Consider the following 21,489-nt stretch of genomic DNA (forward strand, 5'->3'; position numbering starts at 1 on the left):
AATATAAATAAAAAGTGAATTAAATTTATATTTCTAAGCTATAATTTTATGGGACTCGATTTTCTTTTAAAATGCTTTTATGGCCACAATGACAAACGCTTTGTCTCTAAGTGCTGAGTTTTGTATCTGTGGGCATAACTGGTGGTTATTGTCCCTCACTTAACTGCTTCATTTTTAAGATGTGCAGAAACTACAATGAACTGCTTTGTCTGCCTGAAAGTAACACAGATCGCATGGAAGGTGCCAAAATAAATAATACAGAACACACTAAGAGAATGTTAAAAAAAAATACACTTATTTTTTCCTGTTATTATTTTTTACTCAGTATGGAAACTTTCTATACTGGCCACCAGGAGGACATTTGACTTTCATCCAGTTTGATGAATTCCACACGTCTCTGCATGCCTATTACATGACCATGGCAAGCACTGCAGTGTTCAAACTCTTCTCCACAAGCTAGGGTCTACGTATCAGTTCAGAACAGTTGAATTTATTCTGCACTTGTGAATACAGACATTTCCTTTAATTGCAACTATCTGTAGCACAGATGCACTCCCCTTTATGGAATCAAACATCAGCGAAGGGAGTGGATCTGAAAAAAAAGCAGGGAGTCAAAGAATAGAGGGCATAAACAAGATTTATGATGGTGTGGGTTGTTATGGCATTTTTATTGTCATTTGTATAGGGAGAGATACATAATTCATTTTGGGGTCTGTCATTTGTGACTCATGTAGTTGTTCTGCACAGTGGCCATAAAAACCTCACAGAGATCTGTACCATCCCATTCCTTAATTCACAGTTACATCTCCCTCTGTAATATGAAAGAGGTGTACTTTCAAGAAATGTAAATTTATACATACTGTGTATTAAGACTGTATTTTATGACAGCAATACTAGAAGATAGACAATTGTCCACGTTGCTGGTTGCTCACTGTTTCCAAATATTTCTACCCAAGCATTCCAAAGAAAGCCAACAGGATGAATACCTTTCCTTGTAATACTTCCTGTTATTCTATCAGCCCTCCAGAAATTAATGACACTACAGTCAGGGAAAAAAAGGTTTGGTCTTATGAGCCCACATTTTACGTCTGTGATTTGTATACATGCTATCAGAGATGCTGCCCCTAGTCCTTCCATATGAAAAACAGGACTGATACTTCCCAGCCTCCCATAAATGATTTTCTAGCTTACAAGTTTCTGCCATAAAATTTCATTCATTCATTTCAATATATATATACTTCTACATCCTTCAAAGAAGGCACTACAGCACACAACTGCAAAATAAATTATAACTAGAGTCTCAAATTCTTATTTTACACATAAAGTCTGGTCACACAAACAGAAGGGTTTGCATAAACATGTCAGCCAGTTTCCCAGGGAAGTGCTTGTAGCTCAGTGGGACCTTCCATTTTCTTAAACATGTCAACTGACAAAAACAACCTCTGAGTGACGTAAGGTCATCCCACCTCATAGAGTAACCAAGGATGTCTGAGTTTGCTCAGGTGAGGATATTTCACTGCAGAGCTGTGGGCCTGAGGCGTGGAAAGAGATCCATAGCATCCCTACTGCAGACAGTATGAGCTTTTCAGTAGTTCTGCACTAAGAAATATTATAGTATTGAAGTAACTAAGTAACAACTAAGTATTTTGTACTTCAAGACATCTCTTAATTAAATGTTTCACTTCTTTTATATTATATTAGTGAAATTTATTAGTGCAACACGGTTGTATGTGAATAAAATCTATCACTTGGTAGTGCTGTTTAGAAAAAGGAATCTGAAGCAGTAACAACGTTACTCACTTGGATGGTGATGTGTCGCTCAGTTTGTTTTGAAGACAATACACTTCATCAGGATGCATATCTGCAACCAGCTCTTTTTTGAGGTCCATCTCATTAGCTGAGAGTATTTCCTTAAAGTTTTGTGCTGGCCACAAGGTTTGTGCTTTTGAAGACTGTGAATTTCTATTTTCTGTGTGAATCTCATAATCCTTCAGCTGATGTAAACCAGAAAATGGTTTGATTTCCTGCATAGTTGTATCTTGTACAAAACGTCCTTCCCCAGGCAAAGCTGCATCACTCAGAACTGCACTGGAAACCCCACTCAATAAAAGCTGGTCAGAGGTCTGTAAATGAAATACGAACATTTTGTACTTTTCAAGTTCAGACTGCATACTCTTAATTCTTTGTTTCAGTTCTTCTGTATCATCTACGACTTCACAGTCATCAAGTGCATCTGTGCTGGTTACACTCAATTTGAGAGAACGAAGACACTTGGAACCTGAATGTGCTGTGGCTGAGTCAATGTCCTCATGTTCCACCGAATAAAGCTCTTCATTTATTTCTTTTAATGAATGCTGGATATTCGCATCGCTAATGTCATGATGATTTTCCATTTCTGAAAAACAGGAGGCTCGTGTGTGAATATTAATATTTATTTATCTAACATTCTGTTCTTAACAGCACTAGAACGAATTCATTTACTTCTATAATGACTGAATAAAAATGCAGAATAATTACGAACTGCACCACACTTGTTTTGGCCCTTTCACCTCTTCCTGTGATTTGCCCATTAATTCAACTTGAACATCAAATACTGCAAACTCCTTCTCAGCTGTCAAATAACCAGTTCTGAAAATAAATCCACTTTCTTTTCCCAAAAGACTGAAAAGTACTTTTGGTACATTCACTTCTGAATCAGAGACACTGACGAAGGCCACTTCTGTCCAGCCAAAGGGCTGAGAACTTCAGACATAAGGCACTGAGGTTTAAAAGCTGACTCCATGACCTTACATGTGTCTTCTAAAACTTCTAATTATATATTCTTTTTCTTCTCACTTCAAAATCTATGTAAAACCATTTGGAGGAAAAAGTTGGTGGAATTTTAAAAAGACTATTAACAAAATAGTAAAATTTGAAAAAGAGTCTTTAATAACTTCTTTTTTAAAATGTGTTCAAAACAAAATTCATTAAAATGTTCACTGCTAAAGGTTTTACCAGCACTTATTTGGCATTCACAGCACATCTCTTGGTTGTCTTTGCCACTCTAAGTAATGAAATCAACGCAGACTCAGAGCAATAAAAGTTATATATATTGCTACATATGCTCTATGTTAATAGTTCTGTGTGTGCTGAGGGCTGTAAGTATCAAAGAAAATGGTATTTTCTGGTTACCAATAAATTAGTCTTCCCTTCTATTAATTCTACAAAAGATCTTAACTACTTAGAAACTCCCTTCTGGGAGTCATTCACTGATGTTGAGTAAGTCTGAAGAGTTCCAAATCCCTTTTCGTGGAGAATGAATGTGAATGCTCAAAATCTGACTCAGGATGGTATGTTTGAGGGGACAGCTGTATGTGAAGTTTTAGGTCAAGCACAAGGATGAGATAATAAGAACAAAATAAGAAAAAATAATGTGAAAAGAGGGGAAAAAAAAAAAAAAGGAAGCTAGATTACTGGAATATCAACATATTTGAAATTAAGGGTAGGTGATATTCTCTGCAACACACAGATTGCTGAACACCATTTACATTATTCCAAAGGTAAAAGAATCACAGGACAGAAATGCTTCTCAGAAAGCATTCATGTATGAATTCAAGAATTCATGTATGAATAAGAGATGCAACATGAAGTTCATTTGTTTCTCTTCCTCCTCTTCTACCTGAAAGGCACAATCCTTTGACTTGGTAGTTTGCTTCTGTTGAAAGAGATGCAGAGGGCTGTGGACTGAAGTACCAGATGAACTCAAACTCTGTAAGTCTGATTTGGGGAGTAAATGTTTCTGATTAGAATATGGCCTATAGCTTTTAATGAAACACTGTCCATTAAGAACTAAGATGTCCTATGTGTGTATGTGTGTCCATGCTCACAGAGCATGAACCTGCAGACTGGCAGGCTTCAAGGACTCTTACGAATAAAAATAGTGATGTGATCAAAATTGACTAATTCCTCTGCATCTTGCAAACAACAGGTTAACCACGTTATTCAAGCCTCTCCATAAATGACTGATACACACTAATAAGCCTATTTACATTTTCATTGAATGATTTCATTAGGTTTCAAACTAGTTGAATGCCTTCAAATAATTCAAACAAGCAAAATTCTATCATTCGACTGCTTCATTCCAATAGTTTTTAACTAGATGCAGAAGCATAAATATATATAAATATATATATTTAATACAGAACAGTGTTGAGAAGCAAGGACATTAACAGCAGAGATCAGGGTTAGGCACACAACTCACTGTTTTTACTGGTATCCAGATTGTGAATTCCTGTGACCCTTCTGAAAACATAACCCTTAGAAAACTAACTTGGATTCTTAGAGCAATTCATCCATACTAGCAAAGTAAGCAAGATTTAGAACTCACAAACAATGACAAAGGAGACAGTTACCTGCAGCAAATTACAATATTGCAAAACTTAGCAGAAAACAGAGTTTCATTTTTTTTCTTATCCCTTAAAAATGCTCTACCTTGACAGTTCTGCTGATTTCTGTACACCACATATTCCTTCTTGCCCCCTGTATCGGCATCCTGCGATTCAACCTGGGCCCCAAAGCTGCCTGCTTTGCTGAATGAGTCACCTGGAGAGCAGCAGAGTAGGGAACAGAAGGCAGTAAGTGAATGGGAAAAAAAAAAAGCCACCCACAAATCTAAACCTGATTATCTCACAAATCAGAACTGGAAAATCACGAAAGGAATTACTCCTGAAAACCTAATACAAATATTATTGGTGGCATGCAATGGTTTTCACAGTTTTTAAAGCACTTGACTGAATTACAAGAATAACTACTGAAGAATGTCCAAAGCATCTTAACAATGAATAAAAATGAAGATTTGTAAGTCCCATTTGTAACATAAGTGCTAATCAATTTTTAGTGCATTTTCAAATGTTTCATGTTAAACCCAGAGAAAGGCTAAGGGCTGTGTCTACTGCTCCCCTGCAATCTTCCATTGCTCCCAGTCTCAGAATTACTGTCTGTAGTACAACCATTATCCTCTATAGGATAAAGAAACTGGAATGCAAAGGAAATCTCAGCACTGCAGCATTCATTTCAGGACCAGTCCATAAGCACTTTCCCTCTCAGAATTCTCCACAGAATTTGCATCTATCAAAATGAAATGCTACAGTCTTATCAACTTCAGCACTAACAATTAAGGCGTGCCATATCTGACCCATCCCACAATGTTATCCTTAATGCAAAGCCTCTCATCTTCTCCTTTTGACAGCAGTTCACTTGGAACTTGATTTAAACTTATTTCCTGCATTTATGTCTTCTCTGTCCCCCAGCTGTCCTTTACATCTCTACCCAGTTCTAACCTTACTGCTAAATGCATTTTTCCTTTACCACTCCAAATCTTTATACAGTACCCATTGTTCTCTGCCTTACAAATTTGTCATACTTTGCTGATGCAGACACTTTGCCAACAAGTGAGTTTAAATTAACCCAGCCACGCTGGAAACTGACACGGCTGACTTGACTGATCAGTGGAATATTGGAAAAACATATTTACACAGCATAAACAAACACAGTGTTTTTATATTCTCCTGTCTCTGTTACAGTTTTCATTAGACTTGGAAGCCCACGCAAGAAATTGCTCATTTACCCGAACACTGACATGTGCACATGTGGGCACCCTGCAAAACTGCCATTTATTCTGCACTTCATGCCACGTATGCATTGTACTTTCTATTCCATGCAAAGCTGTTTTACATTCTAGCAGCAAAAATTCAACTAAAAGAAAAAAACCAACAGTGCTTCTCAAGACCTACATACATATAACTCACTACTCAATAAGATCTTAAGTTTAAGCAGCATTTGATGCGTGTAAAAGTGACCTGTTTTCCCCTTCTACAAGGAAAGAATCTACTATTTCAAGCAGCACTGTAATGTCTGCTCTTTAAATACAATTGCTTATTCACCTCTCACTAATGTGCTCTCCTCGGCAGGCTCTTCTTGCAGATCTTCAGTTGCAGACTCGTGCAATAGCAGCTCTCCATTTGCTTGTGCTTGAAGTTGCTTGGTTTGAAGCTCACACGTCTTCAGACCTTCATAGGGTGCTCCGGTGTGATGCCAGAGTTCTGAATCCAACCTGTGCACAGAGGAGCTCACAGGCCAATTCCTTACTGGTCTGGATGATCGTAGCAGAACGGGCAGCCGGGATTTCCTCAGCTGATGAGCAGCATCAGTCTGAAAAGGCATTGAATAAAATAGGTAACAGTCAAGTATGGGAAGTATAAACAAGCATTCCAGGAAAAATAAAGATTTTCCAGCAGTATCAGTCAGCTGTCACATGAAATTGTTTTGAAAATAAGACTGTAATACCCTTGCATGGAAAACAAATATTCAGCGAGAACAAAAAACTTTGTCCCACTGGTTCAGTTTTCTGAGTGAGTGCTGCTAATGCATCCACAGCCACTGGAATGGCTTCCAGTCCATGAAATAAGACAGCAAATTCACCCAAACAAAGGATTTTGGTCAGTAGGTCATTACCCTCGAATTTTTGTGTGTCCTAGGAAAATAGCTTATTACTCAAACTGACTTCTCTGTTACTACCCATTCCAATGATTTGTACCACGTGTCACTGCCAAGCAATTGTTTCCCTCAAAACCTTTTTTTTTTTTGAGGATCTTTCTAATTTTTCCTAAATTCTTGAACATATTTTCCTTTCTTCCTCTGCCTCCATCCAACAGGCCCTACACTTACCTTTGAGCAAATGAACAGAGCTTTGCATCAGCTGCAGAAGAAATGTGTTCTGCCTGAGAGAAATTACTGATGAACGTGAACAGTTTCATCACCCACACACTCTATCATTGCTCTTGCAGGACTCCATCACCTACTGTAACTGACATTCCATCAGTGGAGTTGGGAGGAAAAACTCAATTTCTTAGTGGAGATCACAGCACGTCAGCTGCTCACCTTGTGAAGACTCCACATAAAATAAATGCATCCTTGGTTAAGCCACAGAGCAGAAGATAGCACCATCTCCAGAAGGATAAAAACATGCTATATGTTGATGGAAGTTATAGAATTGTGTGTAATAATAGTAATAAAAATCAATAATAGCACGTTCAAACAGATTTAGTTTATTTTTTTGCTGTTCATTTGCTCCACCAGCATCATCAGGCCTGTAATTTCTTTTACCACCCAACGTATTCTGAAATACCTTTCCACATTCATTTCTTAGCAATTATAGTCTTTACACAATTTAAAATAATAAAAAGCAAGTTCCATTTTCCTAATGACATCCTCAATTCGTTTTGTACGTTCCTGCATACAAATATCATTTGGAAGCCGAAAAATAAAGCCTGTCGAGATGAACTTTTCTAGTTTTACTGAAATGCTCTTAATAGTGTCAAATTATTTCCACCTGTCTCAGGGCTGTTGTACATACACACACATTGCACAGATTACTCTAAGTTCAATTCAGCAGGCTATATGAAATAAAAGCCGTTCAGATATACCAGTGTATTGGATTAAACCAAACAAGAAGAATTTTAACTGTGCTGGGGTTGCAGCTCATCTGGCAAATGATGAATCAAAATAATATGCTAAAATTTAACGAAGACAAGAACTTGAAATATGAGGTTGCAGTGATCAGAGTTGCAGAAAGAACTCTTGGCATTTCTCTCAGAGGGCAGGCAGCTCTCCATTTCCTTCAGAAAGACTGTCCTTTGTTCCTGAGAGGTGACACCAGCAAACCATGTGTCTTTTACATAAATCATCACAAGCAGATCTGCATTAATAGGCCAGCTGGGATCTCCAAGCCCTTCCCCTACCACGCACCCTAACTATTCGTTACCAGCTGCCCTCATCTCTTCAAGTGTTTCTAAAGCCAGCTGCTCCAGGTAGCCCCAAAAGAGACAGACCAGTTTCTTTCTGCCTCCAAAGGACTTGGTCAGAGCAGCCAGAAGATGGAGGCACAACAGTCAGCCTGCCAAACACAGCTGACTAAACGCCCAACACTAACAGTCATAGAACTATCAAATGGGTTGGGTTGAAAGGGACCTTAAAGATCATCCAGTTCCAACTCCCAGCTGTGGGCTGGTTGCTGCATCCTGTCCCCAGCTCAGGCTGCCTGTGGCCCCTTCCAGCCTGGCCTTGGGCATCACCAAGGATGGGGCACCCACTGCTCTGGGCAGCAGTGCCAGGGCCCCACTGCCCTCTGAGTAAAGAATTCCCTGCTAGCATCTAACCTAAACCTTCCCTACAACAGCCTAAGAACATTTTTGTTATCATTATCTTTTCTACCTACTTATTTTTTAAAAGGTAGAAAAATTGCAACCGGGATGGAAAGCTTAAAAGTCTGGGAATGTAACTGAATCTCTGCCAGCAAACAAAGATAGAGTTTGATTATGTGTAAAATGATTAGTGAAACAAGATGTTGTTTTTGTCAGCTGCATACATGGGTTTTGAATTCTAAGAATTCTCCATAGGGTTTCCCAGGGACCAACAATGCATGACAAAATCTGAAAGTCCCAAACCATATGAGTTGCTTACACCAGTACAGACAACACCTCTTGGTTTACAAGCACTCTCTTTTAATGAAATGAAGACAAGGAGAACAAGCCAGAACAAAAATCACCAGCTGTCAGCAACCTCTTGATCACTAAAGTCACAGAAAACATTCTTTGCAGCAGGTGCTACAACATGCTCTATTAGAAGCACACAAAATCAACAAGATTCTTCTTTGCCTCCCTTCCAAGACCTTCAAAGAGTTCTCACCTTAGCCTCTCCACTTGCTACTGAAACAATATGCAGGAACCCTTTAGTAGACATTACCTTGCCCCCCTTTTGTTTGGGATCACAGAATACCTACCTTCAAAAGCCCTGAAAACTTTAGCAGCACAAGCAAACTAAGCCTGTGCACAAAGCAGATCCTGTGCTCTTAATTCCCAAAACAAATACGAAGAACTGACCTCCCAGTTTATAAAACTTTCAAACATCCCTAAGAGAGAGACATGATGGTAAGATGTTCATAAAAGCACAGAAGAAAGATTAGAGTTTGTTGAAATCCACCATTAGTGCTTCACCTGTGTGCTCTGAGATATTACACAAGTCTTCAGTTTTCTAGATCTCACTTGCTAGTTACACTTAATAAACCAGAGGTTATGAACACTCTGGTTCTGCACTTTGAGCATCTATATTGAGATATGAGGAGCACAGAATCAGGCCACTATGCCATAATCTATGTCTCTATCCAACAGCTATCATATTTACTGGTGCCTAGTCCAGTGAGGATTGAAATTCCATTAATTAATGTTCTAAGGCATGCTGAAGTGCACGATGAAAAGCTCCAAACATTAAGAACAATTACCTTACAAATATTTAGTGTACATCTCTTTTTTTAATTTTAAAAATTACACAAAAGCAAAATCTAATATTAGAAATGACACATACTTTTCTCTTTGTACATCTACTCCCTGGGTACTAAAAAGAGAATCTTAAATAAACTTACTTCAGTTGTTCTCCTTGAAAAAAAGCCTCTTTCATGCTGCTCGCTCTTCTTACACACATTTTCCTGCTGAAGTTCTCCTCCTGCATTTAATCTTGAATATTTTGTTTTCCCTTCCGAGGCTCCTTTATTGCCTTCACATTTGAATCTCATGACATTACCCTCGAAAGTCATTGTTTGTGTAGCTGCATCTTTCAGTTCTGCATTCAGCAACTCAATATCCTTATTAATCTGTGGCGTTGCATCTGCATGAAGCTTCTCTTTCCCACCAAAAGTTGATTTTAATTCTGCTTGCTGCTTTAAAAATTTATTGGCCTGCTTGAAATGTTTGAGTTCAGCTCTTAGTTGAATAATCACTTGCCTAAGATCTTCATTCTTTTTCTCTGTGTCTTCACTTGAATGTTCTTGCTCAGTTGTGCTCAGATGATCTAACAGTTCATTTATAGTTTTCATTTCTTCTTGTCTGCTATACTCAGGAAGGGGGAAAGAAAAGGCATGAATTTTGATTTTTATTTAAGCAAACAAGAACACCTTCTAAGAAACACTTTTGCAGCATCTTGACGTACTTGAAATTCCCAGGAGGCTTTATTTTATGCACTAATGAATTACTCACTAATGAACAGAGGTTTTGAAACATTTTCACAGCGTGAATTGTAACACAAATTATCTCATCAACACTTTTCTTCTGTTCATGACCATATATGCTCTACCAGCCCTCCCCTCATCCATGAACAGTTAGTAAACCTCTAGTAACTAAATTAATTGTTTACATAACAGCAATAGAAGAAACAGGAATGTATTCTGAAATGAGTTTACTCTCGGATTTAAATACTTGAAAAATAAAACTCCCACCAAAACACGGGAGGCTCTAGAGGTTGATTTTTTTCTTAAATGGGTCCCTTTGTGCTTTTCTAAAGCTGGAAACGGAGAAAGCAGCCAAAAGCCTGCAGAAACAGCTCACTGCAGACCACCACACTGCCTCACAACCAGTGTCCATTGACAACAGTTTTGAAAACAACATTGAAAATGAAACTGAAGCCAAATAAGAGGCACTTAAGGCATAAGCAAGTCTTCAAATCCTACAGATGATATCACGTGTCCAATAAAAAACAGTTTGTGCCACTAAACATATAAGCTAGGATTTTAAACAACTGCATTTATATAGTTAGCATTTGAAGTGCTACAGACTAACTAGGCTCTTTATGTCTCTGTCTGGTATCTAATGTCATTAGTGAGAATTAAGTTACCCAAAGTACAGGCTCATCATCAGCCAGTCTGGTCATTGATATCTGAACACAGAAAAAATTACCCACTAGAGAGCCAAAGATGACGGCGTCGGAATCACTCATTAGCAGACTTTTAAGTAAAGTTAACAAATAAAACAATGTTATCTGTTCATCTTCTATGAGTAATAAACTCCTCATTTATCACCGACTGGTGCTTTGACAGCCAAGATCATTGGAGCTCTTGGAGAGTTCTGAACAGCAATGTAAAAACACAGAACTGCTTGAGTAAAGTCAGCTGCAGTGCATGCTGAACACAGAATAGGATTTGACTTGTGTAACTCCACAGGAAATTCTGCTACCAGCACTGCTGAGTTCTCAGTATATGGAAGGTCATTCCCATTACTCTGAAAGCACAGCACTGATGGGCACAGGAAGAAAAACTCATTCAATACTGTATATAGTCATAACAACGTGGAAAGAACAAAGAAAGAAAAATGAGAGCGATCTCCAGGAAAGCTGTAATTGAGTTTTCAACCAAAAGATTAAGTGGTTTAAGCATAAAGTGGGAGGGAAAAAACCTAATGAGGGTGTGTTTTTTCTAGACACCTTGTTTGGTATTGTCCAGTTCCTGCATTTCAGCTGGGAATTGCTTGCACTGTAGTATAACACACACACAAATAGCAGATACAGAGGCCACGAAGGGTACCAGTAATGTCTAATCAAAATTAACCCTCCGGTCACTGTAACTCCATTTCCACCATCCATAATTTCTCACTCATATCCCTTCTAAGCAATGTGGATTCACTCCCTTCAGCACACCACCATTTACTGCCCTGTGTTTTCAGCTATTTTAGTATCATTAAAAACAGAACAAAAAATAAATAAATAAAAAGACAAATAGAAAGCAGTAGTATGTATTGTCATCTGAGCCCTTTAGCACTGCTAGTCCCCACTCTGAAAACATTCTTCTGTACAGTAAAGCTCCATATATCAATAACTTTGGGGAGTTTTTTTTCTTGTAATGGTTTTTTCATAAGGATTTCTACTGATAGTATGTTTCCTAATTACTTAATTGCATGATAGACTAAAATGGCTCTGAAGGCGCCTTGCCAATCTCTCAGGTAAATTAGACAGTGCCATTATCTAAATTCACTTTAGCAAAATTACTTTATTCTCTTCTCAAATAGAAATACTGTCAAAAGCAGTGCATCTCTCTCATACTTACGTAGATTCAAGTACAGATGTTCTATTTTCTCTTAAAAGAGATGTGAGCAAGTTCATCTCTTCTGTTTCATGTTCACTCATCCCTATTCTGCCAAAGTGTTTGCCAGTTGTATCATGTTCAAGCTGAGGCTTATTTGGATTCCTATAATGTCTATCTTTGCAGAAACTCTCTGAACAGCCTGATGGAGTTATCTGTTAAAAAATTGCAAATATTTTCTTATTAGATAGGCATGCAATGTTCTATTAAATTAAGGGCTGTAATCTTTTTGTAATCAGGTTTTCTAACTCCTGATGCCCTTTATCTACATTAAGAAGCATCCACAGACATTTCACTGACCAGTTATTAAGTGAAAAACAAATGAACATCTATTTCACATGATTAGTTCATACAGGTCAGTTGTTCAGTAGTAAGTAGACTTCCCTGAAGGTATTTATCTTTGAATAGGTATGAAATTTCTGGAATGCTGCCTGCACATCGCTGCTAGCTTTCTAGTTTTAGTTGATCTTTGAATCATTTGTCTTTACAATATCAAATTCTGTCCTGGGATCACCAGCTGCAAGCTCTGACAGCAAGGACAGGACATATCTTAAACTATTTACAAACTGCCAGCTTCCTGCATGGAGACTTTGTTTCTACATGGGTCCTCTCCAGTAATTCAGCATTCCTTAAAGTCAATGGGAGTCTTTTGTATCAACTACATGAGTATATACACCTGTACACGCAGCTTTGTGGGTAGGCATCACCAGTGAGCACTAAAATGCTTAAGAGGCAGGAGAATCTTTACAACACAATATTTACCTGCTTATCCACCCCAGAAGGACAATCCATGGCTTCACGAAGGCGTATCTAGTCAACAGAGAAACACAGAAATTACATACAACAGAATGTCACTGTGCTTCAACACAACCACTCAAAATGTGTCACTCTGTGTCATATTTTAGCATGTCACCATTTTCAAACTATTAGAAATGTCCAGCAATTTACACTTTATGACCTTCTGAGGTTCCTTTTTTCTTGAATTATTTTAAGATACCATGATGCTTTGGAATGATCAGAGGACAGCGGATTCCAGAAGCTTGTGTCAAGTACACAAATGTCTCTAGCAAGTTACCATGACATCCAGTGTTCCAACCCAGAAGGATCTCAAATACTTCTCATCAATGATGGCAGCAGACAAACCTCACATCATTTGAACTATGGACTTTTTAAGGAGAAACACAGTGCAGTGCTGAGTCCTACCTGACTGTCCCTCTCATAAAACTGACTGTTCTGCATCTTCCTGTCATTGTCACCATCTTCAGTCTGCTTCACCTGCTCTTCTGTTATTTCAAGAAACTACACAAAGTATGGAATGATGTGAAAATGTAGCACAAAAAAATACTGTGATATGAAACATGCATAAATAAGTCAGTGACATGTCTTAAAAGAAAACAAAAAAAGCCTGTAATACAAAGTAACAAACACCAAATTAGATTTCTTCAACAAGATCAAAGAAAATTAATATAAAACCCAGGAATTATTCATATTACAGTGAAACCTTATTTTATACATTACTTCATTTTTATTTAACCCTCTCCCCTCAAATATTACAATAACAAATGAGCATCTTTTAGTCTCTCCGGACAAAAGACCTCATTTTCAGCCATGTTCCCACTGTGCCTGTTTTATTTTCCCACTGCCAGAATTCACGTTTAGTTGCTGCACCATTAGGGCCTTTCTCCAGCACCCAAGAAGCAGAGCTTCTTCTTGCACATGCAGCTTTCTAAAGAGAGTTACAACAGTTACATCTGCTTTGTCTAGCCTAAATTTGCCAGTTTGCAGCAAATGGTTTTAAATTTACCTGTGATGAGGCCCTTGGAGCTGCACAGCGTAAGCAAGCTCTGGTCTTTTTTACTTTTTTTGCTGATATATAACTAAGTACTTAGTAATGCAGAAAAGTGAAAATAATTCATTTACATCCCTGGCTACATTCCTGTAGGTCACAGAGTAAACTGGTACTTTCTGGGGGGAGTTCTTGACTGCACTGTGGAATGAATTTGGCAAAATTTAGTATTTTAGGAACATTTTGGAACAAAGGTTCCCAAACTGTAGCAGAGCTGAGCCAGAGAGCAGCTCCAACCCTTCCCAGCTGGGAAGAATGAGCAGCAGAGCACCAGAGGAGAAGCACAGCACAGAGCCTCTGAATCACTGTAGACAGCATCCAAACAGCTCCATTTAAAGAAATCTGAGCTAGAATTTCAACCAGACTGGACATTTATATCATTTTGTTTATAGCATCTTTTTTCGATCTAATAGAAAAAGATGGTTATTTAAGATCTTTGCTGCTAGAACCTCATTAAAAATAGGGAACATGAGTGATGGTAAATACCAACGATGCTGTGCCTGGGAGTCTAAACCACAGGCAGGATACAGCATTGGCACAGCAGATTCAGACTTGCATTGGATTCCATTTTTTACCCTTCAAGCACTATGCCAATAACAGCACTGCTGTGTTTAGCAGTCATGGGGAGCTAAAGAAAAATTAACCTGAGACAAGAAAAAGCAGTAAATTAAGAGTATAGGTACAGAGACTCAGATGACACATTGAAAGGAAAGAAACTGGAGCCTTGTGGTTGTGGATGTGATATTTATAGTTTCGATGGATACAAAGTGTGGAGCTGAAACTTGGGACACAAAAAGAAAAACCTGCTTCCCTGGTATCACATGCTGCAAAGTCTTGGCTCTCAGCACATCCATCCAACTGCAGACAAACAGGATTCTGCAGGGAGTGTTATTTTTGCCTCCTATGAACATTGGGAATTGGACGCATGCGTGGGTTTGTTGTTTTTATTTTTAATTGAGCACAAATTTGCACATAAATGTATATGGGAAATAAATGAGAAAAGCTTTTTTTTTTTTATCTTCTGATCTCTAGCACTATAATCAGCTCTAACGGTTTTAAGTAACTGGATGGTGCAGTCTATTAATATATTTGCCTTTTACTATAAGAAATCTATATTCAAAATTAACTTCTGAATCACGTTTCAATTATCTTGGTATTTTCACTTAAAACTTGGTTTTCCAGGACAACACAAAGTAAAGGCAATCTGAAAACCAGAGCAAGACAGACAGAGCTCTGATAGACAGCAAGAACACGCATTTAAAAAGACAGCTCTTAATTGCAATCGTAGAAAATCAAAACTCCAACCACATTCACTGTCATAAAACAGTGACAAATTTTAGTCTTCCATGTAGGGTTTGATGACCTGAATCTACACATTTGTGTATTAAAATTCAACTTATTAGCACATAGGACTTATCCACCTAATGCATCTACCTCTCCTGCCTCAATATTTTCTAGTATAGGAGTTTCCCAGGCCAGTACTGGGCTAAATAAGCAGTGCTGCTCAGCACAGAACTCTTATGTCAGGCCAACAGGTTACAGCACACCACAACAAGGAATCGCTGCAGTTTAAGCCTGGTCCTACGTCTGAGATGCCGAAAGGAAACTTTCCGTGCTCCAAGGAACATAATCTAATGCTCAACAAAATATTAGAAGCAAATCAACGGCTTAAGGGCAGAAAAAAAAAAAGTCTGCTAAAAATAAGCAGCCTGTTTAAAGTATTTCCTTGGGGACTGAAAACCTTTTCCTAAATGAACCACTGATATGCTTGGTTTGTAAAGATCCCTGGAGCCCTGGAGGCTGAAATCACTGAGGCTGCTTCTCTCAGAGAAAGCAGATGTTCAGAGGACAGTACGCAAACAACCTTTTCCTGTTCTCCTCACTCCCTTCCAAACACGAGGCCAAGAAACGGAGCACCAGGCCCCTGGGAGATGCCCTGCAGAGACCCCAGGATGCACATTTATCTGATCTGTGCTCTGGCTTTCGGAAGGAAAAGAAAGATGGGTTCATTTTAAGAACCCGAGAAGGGTGCGTGCTCCCGTTCCTGTCCCAATTCCTCTTTAGCATCATCTCAGCACTACCTGCCAACAAATCTTTGCCCAAAATACACACAAGAAATGGAACGTGGTCTCTCTGACAACAGTTATTAACGTGCAAAATGCGCTGTTGTCACAATCCCTAACCTGGAAACAAGATAGCCCTTTATTGCCAAGGCTGATGAAATAGTACCTTTTAAACTAAAAGCATTTAATCGCAGCTCCTCTAACTTTTGAGCTCTCCAGCACTGTCACCATACTGACACGCAATCAGATTTTACCAAATTTTACATTCCTATGTCTGCTACAAGAATTTTGAGGGCTTCTATTTCACAGGTTTCACTCTTTGCCATCCTGCATCTAATTTCACGTGGGCAGCTTCCTAAGTAGCCTCACATGTTCCACCCATGCCGAGGGAAACGCACGATCACGATATCCTGTCACGATAATGACACAAATTCCTTCGGTCTGAGCCATGGCATCGGTGGGGGTGCAGCACCCTCTGCAGGATGGCACTGCAAATGACCAGGGAGACTCACCTACAGAAAGCACAAGCACTCTGAAATGGATTGCCCACAAGCTTTTCAGTGCAGAACCATTACAACAACCTGAAAATTCATTATTTTAATTACATTCACCACACTCCTAAAGGTTGTTCTGTAATTTAAGCATATTTTCGATTAAAATGTGTTTCAAGTAAAGGTAATAAAAGTATGTCTTAAAACTGAAAAACCAAGAATATTTTGTGATTTCTGATGGCACCAGTGGAATTTGTGCCTTGTACTGAGACAATCGTGACAGGACATTGCTTACTTTATAAAGCAAAATTAACTCTTTCTTCCTCTTCTAAATGAGGAAACCAACAGATGGCAGACCCAATAAACGTTTTAACATATATGTTGTTTCTTTAAAAACTCCTAAAAACATCACTGAACTCTTGCTGAATTGAGATTGTGAGGTCTTGTGCTAACCTCTTAAATTTATTTCCATCGTTAATTTAAGTTACTATAAGGAATTAACGACCTAAAGTCCCCAGGTTTTATGGCCATTCTGCACTTATGTAAACGATTCCACAAGGTACACTAGAGGTGAGACTCAGATTCACTGCTTTAACACTGAAAACCTACCTCACTCTGGTTTAATATCTTCACTGCCTCCTTCCCTTGAGAATCTGTTGTGAAGAATCCAAGCTGTTTCATCTTAAGTTCTTGATTAATTAACTGCAGGTCCTTAACCATCAAGAGAAGATCAGTAACCTAAACAACCAAAGGAAGAACAAGCAAAACTGATGGCATCAATGCTAGTATGAAAGCAAACTATAATATATACATCTCTATGGAAATCTAAACTGCAAAGTTGGAATGTCTGGGCTTCTGTAACTGCTCATAAGGCAATCTCCCTATGTAAGGAAAACGTGATAATGTATTTGTAAGTTGGTGTTCAAGAAATCTTAACTTGGAAGACTCTAGTTTCCAGCTAAGATGAAGCACCAAACTTCATTATTCAGCAACAGAAAGAAACTCAAGAGCACCTCACAACAACAGACTGATTTATGAAGAAACTTTTTGATGCAAGGGAAGCCAGCACTACATAGAAATACTAACACTCAGAAGCAATCTGTTCCTGTACCTCAAACACCCTATAAGACACTACCACTGAGTTATTTCACAGATATAAAATCTGCATCAGAGTGAACAGCCACATTCAAGACTCTTGAATAGACAGTGACACAGACTTGCGTAGTTATATCAAGAAGGCAGCATTTGCAGAAGGTGGTGAAATGTTTTTATTAGAGCAGTTAGTATATTTGTGAAAAGCAGATCAGTATTCACTCATAGAACCTTTTTTTGAGGCAAGAAATGGTTCATCAACATCTTTTGCTAATGCTGTCCCTGAATTTGCCAGAGGGAATATGTTCAGAGATAAAAGTAGTGTTCCTCAGAATGGTTCTGATAGACAATCTGGGGCTTTTTTACTTACACCTGCTCAGTATAAGGCAAGCTTCTTTCCTTCCCATTACCCACCCCCAGATTTTGAACACTTGCCTACAATTCAGCTGCCCATGAGAAATGGAAAGCCTCGCTCATGTTCAATCTCAAACAATTGCATTCAGCACAGTTCCTTATCATAAATTGGTGCACTGCTCAGAGATCAACGCACAGAATGATGAGTTAGAACAGTTTTCTGAACTCCAATACTAATCTATTGCTTGACAACTGTCTGCAAATTTAATTTCTTTGAATTTCAGTTCTACTTATGTAGAATGAAGATAATATTAACCTACCTCAAGGTTCCTTTTTAACATTTCATATTTGTCAAAAAAAATTGTGAAGTCTGTGATGGAGTGTGCTATAGAGAATAAATTACAGACACCACTACCATATTCATGATTAATAAGGGCAGGTGAGATGTGCATTGTAGGATACTTAATACAAAAACTTTTCTTTCCAGTTGGCATACTTCATGATCATTAAAACAGGGCATTGAGTTTGAAACTCGAATCCAGCTGTCTGACTATTTGAAAAGCTTTGCAGCAGCTCACCTACCTTGCAGCTGACTCTCAAGCTCATGTTGTGTAACAAGGAGAAATTGCTCATAAAGGGTGGATAACAAACCACATAGATAAGGACATCAAATCCTTTCAGAACTACCAAGTCATATCTAAATAAAATGCTTCTTCCCGTGAGAGACTCACAAACTACAAATGAATCAGAATTAAGTCATTAAAAGCAGTAAATATTAAAACAAATTAATACCTTTTTCTTAAGTTCTTCAAGAGACAGATGGTCTATCTGTAGGTTTAAATTATCTTGCTCTCCTAAGCAAATACTCATATAAGATGTTTGATCTCCACAGAAAGATAGTGTTTCATCTGTCAAAATAACCAACAACGGAAATTATTTCAGAAACTCTCATTTGTTTGCAGGAAAAGAAAGCATAAAATGCAAAGAGAGGACTTTTCAAATAAGAGCCTACCAGGAAGTCTGGGGGAAGCCTGTTAAAATTGTTTCATTCCCCAAAATAAGCTTTGTGTTCAATTGAACCAATTTTGTCCTTACATTTCTTTGTGTCTCTGACAACCAGACATGCTGTATTTTCTGTGGTTATCAGCAAGAGTTTTGGATGCAATTCCACATTATAATTTGCATATTTAGCATTATATTTAGAAACATTTTTTAGGAAGGATAAGTAAGGCATGAGCAGTTATTCTAGCTGTATTTGTAAGAGTTAGAAGTCTCAAGGCAAAGAGCCAGGTTGGCCAAGGTCACAGAATTCATTTTGCTTTGGGGCCAAAGGAACTGAAAACAAGTGGAATTGAAAATAGTTATTCATTTCCTCTACAACCACATGACTGGTTTGTTATGTTCCAACAAACACCTGTTCATTTACAGCATAGATGACAATTCTTTAATATTATCTCATTAGGTAGCGAGAAAGCATCTCTGAATTTTGACAAAGAGGAGACATCCAAATTCTATTCCCAACTCTGACACTGATCCTACGGAAGCTGAGAGGATCCAATGATTCACAGATGATCACAAAATTTCAGTCTTCTTCCCTAACAGCTTCAGCTACAGCCCCACTGCTTCTGACAGCTGGACCAGGGGTACCCACGGTTCCTTTGGGCTCCTCCTGGCTGCTCATCACCTCTTTATTCTGGAGGCTGGAAACTCTGAAAAAGTAGAATCTCACTTTTGGTCACTTATCAAAGTGGAGAAAAGAATGGAGCCAAAATGGAAACTCTAAGTTGAAAGGCCCAAGTGAACAGGCTTTGTTGTTCTTTAATATATCTCCTAAGAACAAAATAGATCTCTCTGCACATGCAGTGAACTTTTAATATCCATCATACTTAAACCATCTTCAAAGAAGTAAAACCAAACATCTTCAAAGAAGTAAAACCAAACTATATTTAAAAGCTCTAATATTTCTGAATAAACTACAAAAGAATAAAAACTACTGGCTACATTTTTCTTCTCTGGAGGTGTTTCTTGCCTTAGGAGGAGTCTACCAATTTCCTGAGACACAAGCTGTTTAGCAAAATATCATCCAATTACAAAGTTCCAGGGACAGAAAGTGATCCCACGGCCACAGAGCCAGGAATCTGATTTCTGCAGAAAACAGTAAATTCTATGGGTACAAAATTGTAGGCAGCTTGAAATGATCGCTGCAGTAGAATTGCCACAGAATTACTAACATTTGCTGCGGGGAAAGAGAAAAGCTGTCCCTTTATACAGCGTTCTGATTGCTCAAAGATATTCTGTTACAAATCCCCCAAATAATTTTTAGTACAGAAGGCTGAAGTCTTTTTACACCTTTACCTAATTTCAAACGGTTCTCCTCCATCACAGCAAACTGAGTGCAATAAAACCAGTTTTCGTTTGTGCAAGAAGATCAAGAAAAGGGATGGGCTGTACATGCATACAGACCTTGTCTGTTTTTAGCATTCTTAATCTGATCTTCTAAGACCTTCTGGAGATTCCGAGTGGCTAGAATGTCATCTTCGAGCTGTTTCCGTAACATGAAGATCTTGTTTAGTTCTGCCTGCAAGCTATTTAAACTAAGGAAAAAAGGAGAAAACCAGAAGTTAAACAGAAACATTTAGATTTTGATTCGAAGTTAGGCAAGGCAGCATCTTTTACGCCTCCAGGCTTCTGCAAAGACCCCATTTCACAGCAGCCAGCACTGGTTTTCATCGCACAGTTCCATCATTTTGATGTGTAAGAGTTAACTAATCCCTATACAGAAAGGATGTATCAAACCTTTACATCCACATCCTCTTCTTGCTGTTCTGAACTGTTGCTACTTTTAAATCAGCTTAAGCAGATACATTGTGTTGAGCAACTGTGAGGGTGTTTGTTTACTTGAAGGAAAACCAAAACAACCAATCTCAGTGTATTCCATTATATGGTGACCATGGAAACTCTGTTCCCCTGCTACAGGACTCTAATATGCAATCCAATGCTCCCCTAAAAAAATAAGTATTTAAAATAAATAAATAAATAATCACATTTTGTTGAAAATATGATTCGGGCACAACCCAACTATTTTATTTCTTCCATCAGCCAGCAGTCTGCAAAAAGACCTTTCAAGTTTAAATGGTGCCAATTATCTTAACTGGGTATAAATTTCAAAACTTAAAAATGACAATTTGTCAACATGAATTAATTCCTTAAGCAGCTTTTTTTTTTCCTAGCAGAGTCACCAAAGTGCTTACTTTAGCATCAGTCACTGCCCCCTACTTCTCTCCATGTCAGCACATCCAGCTGTCCCTTGCTAGATCATGCCATCACCCTTCAACAGCACCGACAAGACAGCTACAATCAGTCCATAAAAAGACTTAACTACACTAAAAACTGAAATTGTAACAGTATGAAATAAACAGCATTTAATAAAAAATAAGGTGCAACCGAACTCACTGTATGATTTATTTCGACATTAAATTCACTCCAAACCTCAGTACTTTAAGAATTTCCAACCCACAAGATTGAAATGCCTAAGAATTCAGGAATCTTTCAAAACAAAATTCAAATCTGCCTTACAGGAGGCTACACAGGAGCAAACAGTGCATCATACTTGCATGAGGATAACAGCATCTTGCAGAAACACATTAATTAAAAGGCAGCATATATGAAAAGACTCTCGGTCTGTCTTCTGACAAGTGTGCT

At 38.3% G+C, this 21,489-nt stretch overlaps 1 protein-coding gene and 1 long non-coding RNA gene across 11 annotated transcripts in view; one reads left to right on the forward strand and one right to left on the reverse strand.

The window, feature by feature from the left end:
- LOC109370468 (uncharacterized) overlaps window positions 1–2,348 on the forward strand; it is a 39,448-nt gene extending 37,100 nt beyond the window's left edge. For all 7 annotated transcript variants that reach the window (XR_014887337.1, XR_004161654.2, XR_014887335.1 and 4 more), the window contains one exon: window positions 2,193–2,348. This is a non-coding gene — a long non-coding RNA (uncharacterized LOC109370468). The remainder of the gene's footprint in view (window positions 1–2,192) is intronic.
- The window catches only part of CDK5RAP2 (CDK5 regulatory subunit associated protein 2), a 72,687-nt gene that overhangs the window by 20,688 nt on the left and 30,510 nt on the right, over window positions 1–21,489 (reverse strand). For 3 of the 4 annotated variants that reach the window (XM_031556170.2, XM_003211223.5, XM_031556168.2), the window contains exons 16-25: window positions 20,251–20,381; window positions 18,580–18,695; window positions 16,951–17,079; window positions 13,145–13,240; window positions 12,704–12,751; window positions 11,906–12,096; window positions 9,458–9,920; window positions 5,922–6,189; window positions 4,471–4,581; window positions 1,801–2,395 (exon numbers count right to left, since the gene is read on the reverse strand). In XM_031556170.2, coding sequence (XP_031412030.2) covers window positions 1,801–2,395; window positions 4,471–4,581; window positions 5,922–6,189; window positions 9,458–9,920; window positions 11,906–12,096; window positions 12,704–12,751; window positions 13,145–13,240; window positions 16,951–17,079; window positions 18,580–18,695; window positions 20,251–20,381 — 2,148 coding nt within the window. The remainder of the gene's footprint in view (window positions 1–1,800; window positions 2,396–4,470; window positions 4,582–5,921; window positions 6,190–9,457; window positions 9,921–11,905; window positions 12,097–12,703; window positions 12,752–13,144; window positions 13,241–16,950; window positions 17,080–18,579; window positions 18,696–20,250; window positions 20,382–21,489) is intronic. The other variant, XM_031556169.2, reaches the window with a different exon arrangement.

This window comes from Meleagris gallopavo, chromosome 19 (genome assembly GCF_905368555.1).
Source record: "Meleagris gallopavo chromosome 19, MGAL_WU_HG_1.1, whole genome shotgun sequence".
In the NCBI taxonomy this organism is placed as follows: Eukaryota; Metazoa; Chordata; class Aves; order Galliformes; family Phasianidae; genus Meleagris; species Meleagris gallopavo.